Raw genomic sequence first — 15480 nt, 5'->3', positions numbered from 1 at the left:
TACATCGGAGGCTTATCTACAGCATTACAGAATGCTGTAGATAAGACCCCGATGTCTATGCCGGCAGGTGAAAGGCCAAAAATAGGGTGACAGATTCCCTTTAAAGAGCCACCTTCAGCAGCACTAAGGCTGCATTCTGTGAAGGTGGCTCTTCTTTTTCTGACCCCCAGTAACGCTGAAATATCGACTTTTATCATTAGCTCCTCATACCTGTAATGTGTCCCACAGGTATGATGTGTCCCCTCTATCAGCCGCCTACCATCCATCAATCATGTCTGTCCGGTGCCTCGGCGCCACCCACGATCTGTCCATCATGATGCCCCGTGCATAGCTGCCTCCTCTTGATTTGAATCCTGGCGCCTGCACTATGACGTGTTCTCGGGCATGCACAGTGCGCGCTGCCCGAGAACCGACATAAGGCTATTGCTCCTGCGCGTTGTGGAGGCCCCAGATCCCGCCCCGCAGTGTGTTATGATGTATTCACACTGCGGGGCTGGGGCCTCCGCAACACGCAGGCGCAATAGCCTAATGTCGGTTCTCGGATGGTAGGCGGCCGATAGAGGGGGACACATCATACCTGTGGGACACATTACAGGTATGAGGAGGTAATTATAAAAGTCGATATTTCAGCATTACTGGGGGTCAGAAAAAGAAGAGCCACCTTCACAGAATGCAGCCTTAGTGCTGCTGAAGGTGTCTCTTTAACTGAAAAACGCCCTGGGGGGGGGGGGGGGGGGGGTGACAGGTTCCCTTTAAAGTTGGACATTCTCTAAGATGCAGTTTCTTCATTAATCTCCCACATAATCTTAATTGGCAGATCTCCCATCTTCTCTTTGTACACTTCATCAAACATCTCACTCTGTGCCACCGTCATTATAGTTTTCCAGTCACCAACAATCCCTGGAAAAAGAAGAGAACACGCTGAGCCACTATCTTTATAGACAATTCACTGTATAATTCATAAGTTTAAAGAATGCCTTCCCCTTGCTAACATTTTATGGAATGGTTTGCAGTGGCAAAATTTGTCTGGCAACATTTTATCCACTGCTCCCCATAAATATGTAAAATATATATGGTCAGCCAGCAGTGATACCAGTAAGTATGGCACAGTCATGCGCCTACATGACAAAAAATTGCTTGTAGCTTACGTACACCACTGATAATAAAAAAGCCAAGAGGCCAGAACTGCTTGTGGTCAGCATGCAATACATAAGGTGCATATGCACAAATTGGTTTCTAACTTTACTTTAAACTGAGACATTTAGCAAACAAATAATCAATTCTTTGAGCCACCCCGCCACATCACAACATTCTCAGATGGGGCAGTCCTACTCTACGTTTTTTATATTCGCTGTGCCATTACGGCCTCCTAAATGTATTAATATCAAGACTATATTAAATGCAAATGTACCTGAAGCATTTCTGAAATACTCCCATGGCGACAGAAGGGCAAGCGCAGATAAAGGCCGACCATGTCTGGACAGGACATTTCAGATCTGACCTCCACACTGCCAAACCAGCCATCATGGATGAAGGGTGAAACAGGCCAAGACACAGATGAATAATCAAGTAGAGCATATGGAGGAGGGGAGGGCTGCTGTAAGTGTGTACAACAGCCTAGATCAATCACAATAAAGACAGATAAAATGGCATGCATAACCAAGCGCGGATGGCACGTGGGGGTCAGCCACAAACCAATTTCAAATAAAAAAGCCAAGAAGCTGGCGCTGCCTGTGGTCAGCACGCAATACATAAAGTGCATATGCACATATTGGTTTCTAACTGTACTTTAAACTGAGACATTTAGTAAACAATTGATCAATTCTTTGCGCCACCCCGCCACGTCACGGCATTCTCAGATGGGGCAGTCCTACTCTACGTTTTTGATATATGCAGTGCCATTACGGCCTCCTAAATGATCAATTGTTTGCCAAATGTCTCACTTTAAAGTACAGTTAGAAACCAATATGTGCATATGCACTTTAAGTATTGCATACTAAAAATAGGCAGCGCTGGCGTCTTGGCTTTTTAATTTGATATTGGTTTGTGGCTGACCCCCACTTTTTGCCGTGCGTGCTTGGCTATGTACGCCATTTTATCTGTCTTTATCGTGATTGATCTAGGCTGTTGTACACACTTACAGCAGCCCTCCCCTCCCCCATAAGCTCTACTTGATTATTCATCTGTGTCTTGGCCTGTTTCACCCTTCAACCATGGTTGCTGGTTTGGCAGTGTGGCGGTCAGATCTGAAATGTCTGGATGTTGTCTGGTCTGGACCTGGTCAGCCTTCATCTGCGCTCGCCCTTCTGGCACCATGGAAGTGATTCAGAAATGCTTCAGGTACATTTGCATTTAATATAGTCTTGCTTTTAATACATTTAGGAGGCCGTAATGGCACAGCGAATATAAAAAACGTAGAGTAGGACTGCCCCATATTAGAATGCCGTGACGTGGCGGGGTGGCTCAAAGAATTGATCAATTGTTTGCCAAATGTCTCAGTTTAAAGTAGTTAGAAACCAATATGTGCATATGCACTTTATGTATTGCGTTCTAACCATAGGCAGCGCTGGCTTCTTGGCTTTTTTATACAACACTGATAATGACCAGAGTTTAAATGCTAGATACAAACTTTTCATATTTTATTTACATTTGTTGCTTTTTTTTTTATCAACTCCAACAACCTCTTTACTTGTACTCTACCTTTCCTTAGAAAACTTCCTTTATTTTTGTCTAAAAATTCATTTGAAATAAATGTATAATTAGCAAGCGGATCATGTTTCATGTTCTTAAAAGTTGCTTTTTCCACCACGTTGTCTATTGCTTTATCATCAAGCTTTATATCCACAAATTTGCAGATTTTCAGCACAGCAGATCGAAGGTCCTAAAACAGACAAACAAACCCCCCATATCGTTACATAAATATTAAGCCATCAAGTAGTTTGGTTTTATATCTATGTCGACTATAACATTTCAAGAAGATTTTGCCAATTTTACAGCAATAAGGTGCAAGAATAATGGCTTTAAGTGGCCATGATCCAATGTTATTAACTAGTGATTCTGATTTGCATTGTTTATGCGGAGGAAAGTAATTTATTATATTTAGACATAATCAATAAAATTAAAACAGAACCTCCAATTTCCCTACTATTTTGCACCCTTCGTTTACAGATGAATGATACATAACTGACAACCAGCAGACATAATGCATCTCAGGTGCTCACTCTGCCACCTTAAGTAAAAAACAATCGTTATTTTTGTCTTTAACCTTTTTTGCAACTTTTTAGCAAAAAAAGTAAAATATTTTGCAAAATAACTGACGTATATGAAATCATTCCTGCTGGATACTGCAGTACATTTGTTACAAATCTTGGTCACTTTTCGAAAAGTCATAATTAGTGTTGAGCATTCCGATACTGCAAGTATCGGGTATCGGCCGATATTAACTGTATCGGAATTCCGATACTTAGTTCCGATACTTTTTTCATATCGAATACCGGAATCGGAAGTTCCCATAATGCTAGGAGCCCGCTCGATTTGATTCAGCCAATGGGGATCCTCAGAAGTGTGGGCACATCCTGTTAGGCATGTAGGCATGTTAACTACTGGCATGGCTGTGATTGGCTGCTGAAATGATGTCATGATGCACTATAAAAACCGCTGCAGCCGCCATTTCTGGTCACTCTGCTGTGAATTCAGTTAGGGACAGGCTGCTGTTGAAGACTGTGAGGGACAGTTAGAAATAGCGATTCTCAAAACACATATAGTGCTTAACCCAGGCTACATAAACCACCACTGTAGCTTGCTTTTCCCTAGCAGCGCTGTTTTCACAGCTGTCTGCAAGGGCTGTGTGAGTGCAGACCCACGCTGTGTAGTGTGTCCTGCAGGCACGTCTGCTTGTAGGCCACCCAGCGTGTCTCTGCCTCATACACATTTTTCTTTTATTGCTTTTTTTTTCTCCTGTATAGTGTGCTTCCATACGTATCCATATACGTTGGTTGCAAACACTAAAGGAGTGGACAGCGGAGCCTTTCAGCAGCCTTTCAGTGCTATAGCCCATTTCTCTGCACTGTTTTTGGCTGTCTGATAGGTCTCTCTGTGTGTGAGTGCAGCTCACGTTGCAGTGTGTTCTACAGCCACCGCTAGCTGTAGTCCACTCAGCGTGCGTCACTGCCTCATACATAGTCCTTTTTTTGCAGCTAATTTAGCCAGATTTTTGCTCCTATATTAGTGTGCTTCCAACCGCATCCATTGTCATTGGTTGGTTGCAAACACTATATAGGATTAGATAGAGGAGCCTTTTTGCTGGCTTGTGCCCTTCAGGGCCAGCCAGACTAGTATCACCCTATTTTTTGGAGCCTCATCAATTGCATTGTAGGTTAGCTTCCTGCATTGTAATCGCTCCAAAAAGTTTGTGATACTATAGCTTTCAAACTTTGGTCACATCCTTTTCTTCCCCCCCCCCAAAAAAAAGGAAATAAAGTTCACCAAACACTCCACTTTACAGTTGTCTAGGCCACATTAGATCATATTAAAGTGTAGTACACACACTCTTAGCCAAATTAGTGTTTCTTATACTGATTAGCAGGTGTTCAGGAATAAGAACACTAAGCCACCCCTTTTTTACTTTTCGGTCTATCTTTATCAGTCTACCAAGATGAAGAAGGCAGGGAGTAAGGCACGTGGTCGTGGTCGTGGAGTTTCAGCAGGGAGAGGACGGGGGGATTCAGCAGGGAGAGGACGTGGGGATTCGGTGTCTGCTGCGGCCACCAGTGACCCGGCATCTCCCACTTTTACCAGGCAACAGTCCTTCATGCGCAGCTTTGTAGGACCTCGCCGTACCCCACTGCTGCGTGACGAACAAATTGAAGCCGTTGTCGGATGGATGGCAGCTAACGCATCCACTTCAATGACTTCCACATCCTCCCAAGGCCAGAGCACTGAAGAGCAGCCATCTGTCTCTTCACCACCTGCCAAATTGCCCAGGCAGTCTGAGAGCCCTGGACAGGAGCCATCTCAATCTTTACTTCTGTTCTCAGAATCTGTTGGCTTGGAAAGAGGTGGCCAGCCAAGCAGCACTCTAGAGCGTGAAGAAGAGGGAGTATGCAGTGATGCGCAACTGCTTTGTCCCTCTGAATCTGAAGAGGCGGGTGGGCCAGTGCCTATTGTCAGCACACCTCAGTGCTCATCTGATGATGATGAGACTCAGTTGCCAATTTCTGGTGCGTTCAGTGCTGGCGAGACAACCCAGGACCAGCCGGTGCTTGAAAAGGGGAGTGGAGATGATGAGGTCCTTGACCCATCATGGCATCAGCCACAGGAAGGTGGTGGGAGCAGCTCTGAGGAAGAGATTCCCCGAACGGCCAAAAGAGGAGGGAGAGGGCGGGGGTAGACTTGGTTGCCTGTAGCCTCCACTTTGGCACCCGTGAGGAGCAATCCTCTTCCAAAACACAAAACGGGCGCTCCCAGGACTTGCAGTGCGTGGTCTTTTTTTGACACAGTTGCAGATGACATTTGCTTTGTCAAATGCAAGCTGTGTCATCAGAAAGTGAAACGAGGGAAAAATGTGAGCAACCTCAATACCACAAATATGTGGAAACATGTGCGTACCAAGCACGAGGTGGAGTTACACAGACACACTGAAGATGTAGGCCAACCTTCAGCAGCACCTACCACCTCTTCAGCTCGTGTTGGGGCCTCTTCCTCCAGCTCACACACAGCTGCTTCGGCTTCCTCACTGGAACGCCATGGAAGAACCACTGCCACTGTTGTCCAGAGACCCAGTGAAATTCAACCCACTGAACCACGTTCACAGTCATCAGCACACTCCCAGGCCACTCACCAGCAATCGGTAGCACAGGCATGGGAGAAAAAGCGGCCATACTCGGCAAACCATCCCCGAGCACTGGCTCTGAATGCCGGCATTGCCAAACTACTGGCCCTTGAGATGCTGTCATTCAGGCTGGTGGAGACTGACACCTTCCGGAACTTTATGTCATTGGCAGTTCCACAATACAATGTGCCCAGCCGCTTTTATTTCAGCAGGCAAGCCGTCCCTGCCCTGCAAAAGCATGTGGAGGCAAAAATTAAAAATGCGCTACTAAATGCCGTCAGTAGCAAGGTCCACCTGACCACCGATGCGTGGACCAGTAGCCATGGACAGGGACGATACCTTTCCCTCACTGCCCATTGGGTCAATGTTGTGGAGCCGGGTACAGATCTGGAGAGTGGCTCTGTACGTATTCTGCCAACTCCAAGGATTGCAGGAATGCAGTCTGTACATATTGAGTCCTCCTCCTACTCTAGTTCCTCGGAATCAGCACTGCGTGAGCCTGTTAGGCCAAATATGAGCACAGGTGTGGCCAAATGTTAACAGGCCGTCCTTAAATTAATTTATTTGGGGAATCGGAGCCACACAGCACAGGAGCTCTGGAATGCCATCAAGCAGGAGAGCGATGTGTGGTTTGTGCCAGCGAATCTCCAGCCAGGTTTGATAGTGAGTGACAATGGCCGAAATCTAGTGGCAGATCTGGGCCTAGGCAACCTCACTCACATACCATGTCTGGCACACGTGCTCAATTTGGTCGTGCAGAGCTTTCTGAGGGACTATCCGGATCTTGATGCACTGCTGCACAAGGTTCGCCTAGAGTGTGCTCACTTGCGGCGTTCCAGCATGGCAAGATCGCGCATTGCATCTCTGCAACGCCGATTCCGCCTGCCAGAACATCGCATCATATGTGACCTCCCCACCAGGTGGAATTCAACGTTACATATGTTGGAGCGGTTGTGTGAGCAGCAGGCAGCAGTAATGGAGTACCAGCTGCATCAGGCACAAACAAGTCGCACTGTGCGCCGGACACACTTCACCACCACTGAGTGGGCCACTGTGAGGGACATCTGCCAAGTTTTGCGTGCCTTCGATGACTCCACGCGGATGGCCAGTGCAGATGATGCACTAATCAGCATGACTGTCCCCCTCATCTGTCTGCTTCAAAAAACCTTACAAGCACTAAGTGAGGAGGTTTTTGAAGAGGTCAAGGATGAGCAGTCAGAAATGCCATCTGCTTCTGGCAAGTCTGCGCAACGTGCTTCCACACAAAGGCCCAGGCAGGGGACACTTAGTGAGGAGGATGACGAGGAGTCAATGGAGGAGGAGGAACACATCTCTCCAGAGGAGGGAGGTACACAAGGCTCTAGTAGTCAGTGTGTACAGCGAGGGTGGGGTGATGCTGAGCAGGCAGAGATGCTGCCTCAAGCTGGGGACAGCGTTTCCGGTCCAGTTGGCAGTCTGCAGCACATGGTTGATTTCATGCTGCAGTGCTTGTTAAATGACCGCCGCATCGCCAACATTCTCCACACGGCTGATTATTGGGTGTACACCCTCCTAGATCCTCGCTACCGGGACAACTTACAAAGCCTCATACCACAGTTGAACCGGGTGCGAAAAATGCGGGAGTACCAAGAAACACTTGTGCAGGCCATCATGTTCTCCATTCCCCCCGCAAGTGTTGCTGGTAGTGCTTTTCAAAGCAGCCATGTGTGTAGAGGCAGTGGAGGAAGCTCTGCACAAAGAGGTAGCAGAGGCAGTGCCGCAGGACAAGGCAAGGCCAGTATGGCCCAAATATGGAAAAGTTTTGTGGGACCGCCACAAACGGCTACACCATCACAGACGGCTCCAGTCAGCAGGAGGCAACGTTCCCGTCAGATGGTGACAGACTACTTGTCGTGCCCTGTTAGTGTTCTCCCAGACAGCTCTTCCCCGTTCAAGTATTGGGTCTCTAAGCTGGATACATGGCCAGAGCTTAGCCAGTATGCATTGGAGGTGCTGGCTTGCCCTGCTGCTAGTGTATTATCTGAACGTGTCTTTAGTGCTGCAGGTGGTGTGGTAACAGACCGTCGCACGCGACTATCCGCCGATAATGTTGACCGGCTTACTTTTCTGAAAATGAACAAGGCCTGGATCTCACCTGAATTTGCCAGTCATCTTCCAGAATAAATAATTGGCTGGCAACAGGATCCAGGTCTCCTGTTGTGTTCATGTTTCTATGACCTGAACTTTATTTCCTGGGCTACAGCAACGCCCGTTGTTGCTCAGAAGTGCTGTCCGCACAGACAAAACACTCGCTCATGTGTAAGTGGGGTTCGGTAACGTCAGCTGATCCCCTGCTGTGTGTATGGCAAAGTGTCCTGCTCCCTCCACAGTCAAACAAACTCAGATTTACACCTGGCTCCAAGTAGGCCTAGGCCTACTACCCGATTTTCCCTGGGCTCTGACACCGCCAGTTGGTGCTCAGAAGTGCTGTCCGCACAGACAAAACACTCGCTCATGTCTAAGTGGGGTTCGGTAACGTCAGCTGATCCCCTGCTGTGTGTATGGCAAAGTGTCCTGCTCCCTCCACAGTCAAACAAACTCAGATTTACACCTGGCTCCAAGTAGGCCTAGGCCTACTACCCGATTTTCCCTGGGCTCCGACAGCGCCAGTTGGTGCTCAGAAGTGCTGTCCGCACAGACAAAACACTCGCTCATGTCTAAGTGGGGTTCGGTAACGTCAGCTGATCCCCTGCTGTGTGTATGGCAAAGTGTCCTGCTCCCTCCACAGTCAAACAAACTCAGATTTACACCTGGCTCCAAGTAGGCCTAGGCCTACTACCCGATTTTCCCTGGGCTCCGACAGCGCCAGTTGGTGCTCAGAAGTGCTGTCCGCACAGACAAAACACTCGCTCATGTGTAAGTGGGGGTCGGTAATGTCGGCTGATCCCCTGCTGTGTGGAGGGCAAAGTGTCCTGCTCCCTCCAAAGTCAAAATACCTCAGCTTTACACCTGGCTCCTAGTAGGCTTCGGCCTGCACCCTGATTGTCCCTGGGTTCCAACAACGCTAGTTGGTGCTCGGAAGTGCTGTCCACACAGAAAAACACACTTGTTCATGTGAAAGTGGGGGTCAGTAACGTCAGCTGATCCCCTGCTGTGTGGAAGGCAAACTGCTGCTGCCTCCAAATTCAAACAACGTCTTATCTTAAACTGCCTCCAAGTAGGCCTCAGCCTACAAAATGACTATCCCTGGGCTCCAACATCGTCAGTTGTTGCTCGGAAGTGCTGTCCACACAGAAAAAACACTTGTTCATGTGAAAGTGGGGGTCGGTAACGTCAGCTGATCCCCTGCTGTGTGGAGGGCAAAGTGCTGCTGCCTCCAAATTGTAACTACTTCAGATTTAAACATTCTCTGATTTGGCCTCTGTCTCCACTCTGTCTCTATTATTTCCCCTGACCTCCAACACCGCCAGTTCCTGCTCACAGTTGCCGTCCACGCATTCCACACGTGTTCCTGTGTTACTGGGGTTCTGTAACGTCAGCAGATCCCCCAATATGTGTCCGCCACTGTCTCCTGCGCTGTCCAACTTCCCACTGCAAGCGGTGGGAATGTGGACAGAGCAGGAGACAGTGGCAGACACTCATCAGGGGATATGCTGACATTACAGAACCCCAGTAACTCAGGAACACGTGTGGATTGGGTAGACGGCTGCTGTACGCATAAACTGGCGGTGTTGGTGGTCACGTGAAATCCTGGAAACAGAGTGGAGACAGATGCCTAATTGGAGCACGTTGACAGTCTGTTGTAGCCTACAAACAATCTAAAACTACCACCAAGTAGGCTTCGGCCTACACCATGATTGTCCCTGGGCTCCAACAACGCCAGTTGGTGCTCGGCAGTGTCTTTGGCACGGGGACTCCCTGTTGCCCAGCCTGGTTCCAGCATGCCTGCTGTTTCCGGGTAGTGTCAAGGTCACTATGCCACCAATCCGTTGTCCTGTCGTCTTGCGGCCGGGTTAGCCGACTCTACGGTGCCTGCAGTTTAGGTGACTCCTATGTGGGCTGCGGGAACTGGCACTGAAGGCTGGATCCGTAGTGCCAATGGGACATGGACCCCCTGTAGGACTGTGGGTTTCACTAACTGCGGCCGGCTTGCGGCCTGGCTACTTTGATTTGAATGGGTACCTTCTGCTACCCATCCGGGTGCCAGCACTGTCTGCTGGTTCTCGCCAGAGCCTTTGGCCTAGGTGCCTCCATCTCGGTATCCGAGGTCCAGCACCGTCAGCTGGTCCTTGGTAGTGCTTTCTAGCACAGGTACCTAGTAACCGTGGTCCAGCACCATCAGCTGTTCCTCGGTAGTGCCATTGGCTCTTGTAGCTTTTGCTACCCATCTGGGTTCCAGCACCGTCAGCTGGTTCTCGGCAGTGTCTTTGGCACGGGTACTCCCTGTTGCCCAGCCTGTTTTCAGCACGCCTGCTGTTTTCGGGTAGTGTCAAGGTCACTATGCCACCAATCCGTTGTCCTGTCGTCTTGCGGCCGGGTTAGCCGACTCTACGGTGCCTGCAGTTTAGGTGACTCCTATGTGGGCTGCGGGAACTGGCAGTGAAGGCTGGATCCATAGTGCCAATGGGACATGGACCCCCTGTAGGACTGTGGGTTTCACTAACTGCGGCCGGCTTGCGGCCTGGCTACTTTGCTTTGAATGGGTACCTTCTGCTACCCACCCGGGTTCCAGCACTGTCTGCTGGTTCTCGTCAGAGCCTTTGGCCTAGGTGCCTCCATCTCGGTATCCGAAGTCCAGCACAGTCAGCTGGTCCTTGGTAGTGCTTTCTAGCACAGGTACCTAGTAACCGTGGTCCAGCACCGTCAGCTGTTCCTCGGTAGTGCCATTGGCTCTTGTAGCTTTTGCTACCCATCTGGGTTCCAGCACCGTCAGCTGGTTCTCGGCAGTGTCTTTGGCACGGGTACTCCCTGTTGCCCAGCCTGTTTTCAGCACGCCTGCTGTTTCCGGGTAGTGTCAAGGTCACTATGCCACCAATCCGTTGTCCTGTCGTCTTGCGGCCGGGTTAGCCGACTCTACGGTGCCTGCAGTTTAGGTGACTCCTATGTGGGCTGCGGGAACTGGCACTGAAGGCTGGGTCCGTAGTGCCAATGGGACATGGACCCCCTGTAGGACTGTGGGTTTCGCTAACTGCGGCCGGCTTGCGGCCTGGCTACTTTGCTTTGAATGGGTACCTTCTGCTACCCATCCGGGTGCCAGCACTGTCTGCTGGTTCTCGCCAGAGCCTTTGGCCTAGGTGCCTCCATCTCGGTATCCGAGGTCCAGCACCGTCAGCTGGTCCTTGATAGTGCTTTTTAGCACAGGTACCTTCTGCTTAGTAACCGTGGTCCAGCACCGTCAGTTGGTCCTCGGTAGTGCCATTGGCTCTTGTTCCTTCTGCTACCCATCCGGGTGCCAGCACTGTCTGCTGGTTCTCGCCACAGCCTTTGGCCTAGGTGCCTCCATCTCGGTATCCGAGGTCCAGCACCGTCAGCTGGTCCTTGGTAGTGCTTTTTAGCACAGGTACCTTCTGCTTAGTAACCGTGGTCCAGCACCGTCAGTTGGTCCTCGGTAGTGCCATTGGCTCTTGTTCCTTCTGCTACCCATCCGGGTGCCAGCACTGTCTGCTGGTTCTCGCCACAGCCTTTGGCCTAGGTGCCTCCATCTCGGTATCCGAGGTCCAGCACCGTCAGCTGGTCCTTGGTAGTGCTTTTTAGCACAGGTACCTTCTGCTTAGTAACCGTGGTCCAGCACCGTCAGTTGGTCCTCGGTAGTGCCATTGGCTCTTGTTCCTTCTGCTACCCATCCGGGTGCCAGCACTGTCTGCTGGTTCTCGCCACAGCCTTTGGCCTAGGTGCCTCCATCTCGGTATCCGAGGTCCAGCACCGTCAGCTGGTCCTTGGTAGTGCTTTTTAGCACAGGTACCTTCTACTTAGTAACCGTGGTCCAGCACCGTCAGTTGGTCCTCGGTAGTGCCATTGGCTCTTGTTCCTTCTGCTACCCATCCGGGTGCCAGCACTGTCTGCTGGTTCTCGCCACAGCCTTTGGCCTAGGTTCCTCCATCTCGGTATCCGAGGTCCAGCACCGTCAGCTGGTCCTTGGTAGTGCTTTTTAGCACAGGTACCTTCTGCTTAGTAACCGTGGTCCAGCACCGTCAGTTGGTCCTCGGTAGTGCCATTGGCTCTTGTTCCTTCTGCTACCCATCCGGGTGCCAGCACTGTCTGCTGGTTCTCGCCAGTTTCTCAGCCTTCTTGTACCTTCTGCTACATTTCCAAGATCAAGCTTTTTGAAATTGACTTTGGTAATCCTTATTGATCTCCATGACGACGACCCTGATGACGACGACCCTGAAGACCACACCAAAGAAGACCAGAAATATGACCCTAAATAATAAGACCAAGAGGACAAAGAACATGAAGACAACCACCAAGATACAGAACAAAAGACAGAAGAACAAGAAGCAGAAGAAGCAAAAGCAGAAGAACAGAAAGCAGAAGAACATTAAGCATAAGACTAAAAATCAGCATAGAAGAAATCAAAATTATAAGCAGAAGAAGACTAAGCAGTAAATGGGGGTGAGTCGTTCCTCCTCGTGGTGCCCCTGGAAAATGCCTGCTGCTGCAGGCCAAACTGAACGTGGACAAATCCTGTTGTAAATCTTTAGTGACAGGCAGAACGTAAGGTGTAATCTTATAACTTTTATAGATAAGTACTACAGGAATGCCTGTCACCATAAGAAAATGAAGACAAAGAAGAATAGGAAGAAGATGAAGAAATAGCATATTAAAATTAATAATAGCTGAATAAGAAGAATATGAAGAATGGAAAAAAAAATTAATGGGAAGAAGATGAAGAAGAAGAAGATGAATAAGGTGAAGAAAAAGTTGATGAAAAAAATGCTACTGCTGCGGATCATGAAGGAGAAAGTGTGGGAGAAGTACAAAAGAAGGTGAAGAGCAAGGAAGTTGTGAAACATACATATCTGACAAAATATAAAAAAGGTTAACATAGTCAATATCTTTTTAACTCCGAACGTATTGAAAAAAAATTGGAATTAATGCTATGCCATGTGATTTGAATAAACCACTATGCTTTTAATGTCTCCTCCACCTCCCACAATACATTCTACATGATTCTTATTTGTTTTCAATTATGTAGAATTAGCCAACAAGGAAATAAAGGGCTTTTTTTAATTCCGATACCGGAAGTCCCATTGACATGAATGGGACTTCCGGTATCGGAATCGGCGATACCCGATATTTTTTTCGTATCGGGCGATACCATCCGATACGATATTTTTGGGTATCGAACGGTATCGCTCAACACTAGTCATAATTGATGAATCAGTTGAAAACATCTGGAAACCCTATCTTCCACCAACAGTGGCAAACTAAAAAATAGAAAAACATGTAAATAGACTTCAAAACAAGCAAAATTTAAGAGAATTAGGTCCAAATGAAAAACAAGGTTGACGGCTCCCTGTTCCACTATCGTGTTCAATTGTATCTGCATTCTGAGGATACACAAACTATTAGAATGAAATTATGGGTGTGTTTGGGGATGGTGTCACTGTTTTACTGGAAAAATGAGGATGAATGAACTCATGGAGATCAACATCCAACACTGCGGAGACACCATCACATGTTTCTCAAAGCAGTGATTCTAGAGCAATGCCCCTATTCCTTATGGGAAATAAGCAAAAACTTGCAAAACACAAGCCGCGGAGACACCATCATATGTTTCTCAACGCAAGCAATGACTAGCCAGGTCTTTCCCCGGGAAGGAACAACCACGGGAAGGGCAGTCTCCAATGAAGGAAACCACCTATGCCAAAACATGGTATCCATCCACAGACAGCTGTTTCGGGGTATTGCCCCTCATCAGTGTGGAGTAGGAAACTGGCTAGTAGGAGCAATGCCTCATGTTGGATGTTGATCTCCATGAGTTCATTCATCCTCATTTTTCACAGTCTTTTACTAGGCATTGCTCCAACAAAAAAGAGAAGTAAATTTCTCCTTGTACAGTGGGTCAAGAAAGGTGCACAGCCAGTATTTCATGTTGGACAAAATGTGTTTCCCACAAGGGTCTTGGGAAAGGCATCTGGACATGAACTCTGCCATGTGTGGCAGACTACAAATAATCAAACGTTCAGTGTCCTCACCTGGAAGAACACTAACCATCCTCTCCTCCTCACGACACATAGTCTCCTCCTCCTTCTCCTCTTAAAGCTATCCTTTCTGGACAGGCAAGAAGTTGGGATTGGGAGTCCCCTCTGTAGCGCAGACCAAAAACTCCTGTTCCACCTCATCCTCTTGTTCCTTGTCATCACCCAATGTGGCTTGAAAATATTGTGTGAGGCTGGGGTGTGGGGAATCAGCCTTTTTGAGATTCTGCAGCCAACGTTTTCATAGACAGAGCAGTGGGGTGGTTATGCTGACAATAGCATCATCAGCACTCACCATGTTGGTGCAGTACTCAAAGTTTTGAAGAACCTCAGAAATGTCAATGATCCGCACCCACTCGGCAGCTGTTATGTGTGGCGACTGAGTGTTACTCTGACGGGCATTGAGAAGCTGCAATTCAGACACTGCTCTTTGCTGCTCACTAAGCCTTGCCAACATATGAACCGCCTACCGCCTCAACACATTTATCTAACTATCCCTGTGTTGCCCATTCAACATTTTCTACATAACCAGGATCCATGTATCTTGATATTGCATGCTTTATGCATTTAATAGCCCTCTGTGTCTGTACTTTTACACATACTGGAAGGTAACCAATTCATGCAGCATTACACTACATTACAACACCCAATTTCTTACATTATGACTGGTCAGAACAATGAAAGCAGTTGTTACCATCCACCTTTCATGTCTCCCCTATTTCCTCATAGATTGTAAGCTTGCAAGCAGGGTCCTTATTCCTCTTGGTATCTGTTGTTTATGTGATTATTGCTATTTTGTAATGTCTTTTATTGTACTATTTATCATGCTTTTATTTTATTGTAATGTCTTCTATTGTGTGTACAAGTCCTCTCTAAAATGTAAAGTGCTGCAGAATATGTTGGTGCTATAGAAATAAAATATTATTTATTATTATTATTAAAGGGAACCTGTCGGCAGTTTTGGCCGATATAAGATACGGCCACCGCCTTTCAGCGCTTATCTACAACATTCTATAATGCTGTAGATAAGCGCTCAATCCGACCTGAAAAATAAGAAAATAAGAATCATAGAATGGTAGGGTTGCAAGGGACCTCATGGGCCATCTGTTACAATCTGATTGAAGACTTCTATTGAAGGAGAACTCACTACCTCTCGTGGCAGCCTGTTCCACTCATTGATCACCCTGTCAAAAAGTTTTTTCTAATATCTAATCTGTGTCTCCTCCCATTCTGTTTCATCCCATTGCTTCTAGTATTTCCTTGTGCAAATGAGAATAAAGATGATTCTTCTACAATGTGAAAACCCTTCAGATATTTGTAGACAGCTATTAAGTCTCCTCTCAGTCTTCTCTTTTGCAAGCTAAACATTCCCAAATCCTGCAACGGTTCCTCATAGGACATGGTTTGCAGACCAGTCACCACTCTGGTCGCTCTTCTCTGAATTTGTTCCAATTTGTTGATGTCTTTTTT

The 15480-nt window shown here is 47.8% G+C and overlaps 1 protein-coding gene across 2 annotated transcripts in view; it reads right to left on the bottom strand.

Annotated features, from left to right (window-relative positions):
* Positions 1-746: 746 nt before the first annotated feature.
* LOC141089500 (amine sulfotransferase-like) overlaps positions 747-15480 on the bottom strand; it is a 108791-nt gene continuing 94057 nt past the window's right edge. For both annotated transcript variants that reach the window (XM_073575955.1, XM_073575956.1), the window contains 2 exons: positions 2701-2881; positions 747-900 (listed from right to left, as the gene is read on the bottom strand). In XM_073575955.1, coding sequence (XP_073432056.1) covers positions 770-900; positions 2701-2881 — 312 coding nt within the window. In that variant the 3' untranslated portion in view covers positions 747-769. The remainder of the gene's footprint in view (positions 901-2700; positions 2882-15480) is intronic.

Source organism: Dendrobates tinctorius, unplaced genomic scaffold, assembly GCF_039654945.1.
Source record: "Dendrobates tinctorius isolate UK_male_01 unplaced genomic scaffold, ASM3965494v1 ptg000046l, whole genome shotgun sequence".
NCBI lineage: Eukaryota > Metazoa > Chordata > Amphibia > Anura > Dendrobatidae > Dendrobates > Dendrobates tinctorius.
This window is presented reverse-complemented; position numbering and strand designations above follow the sequence as displayed.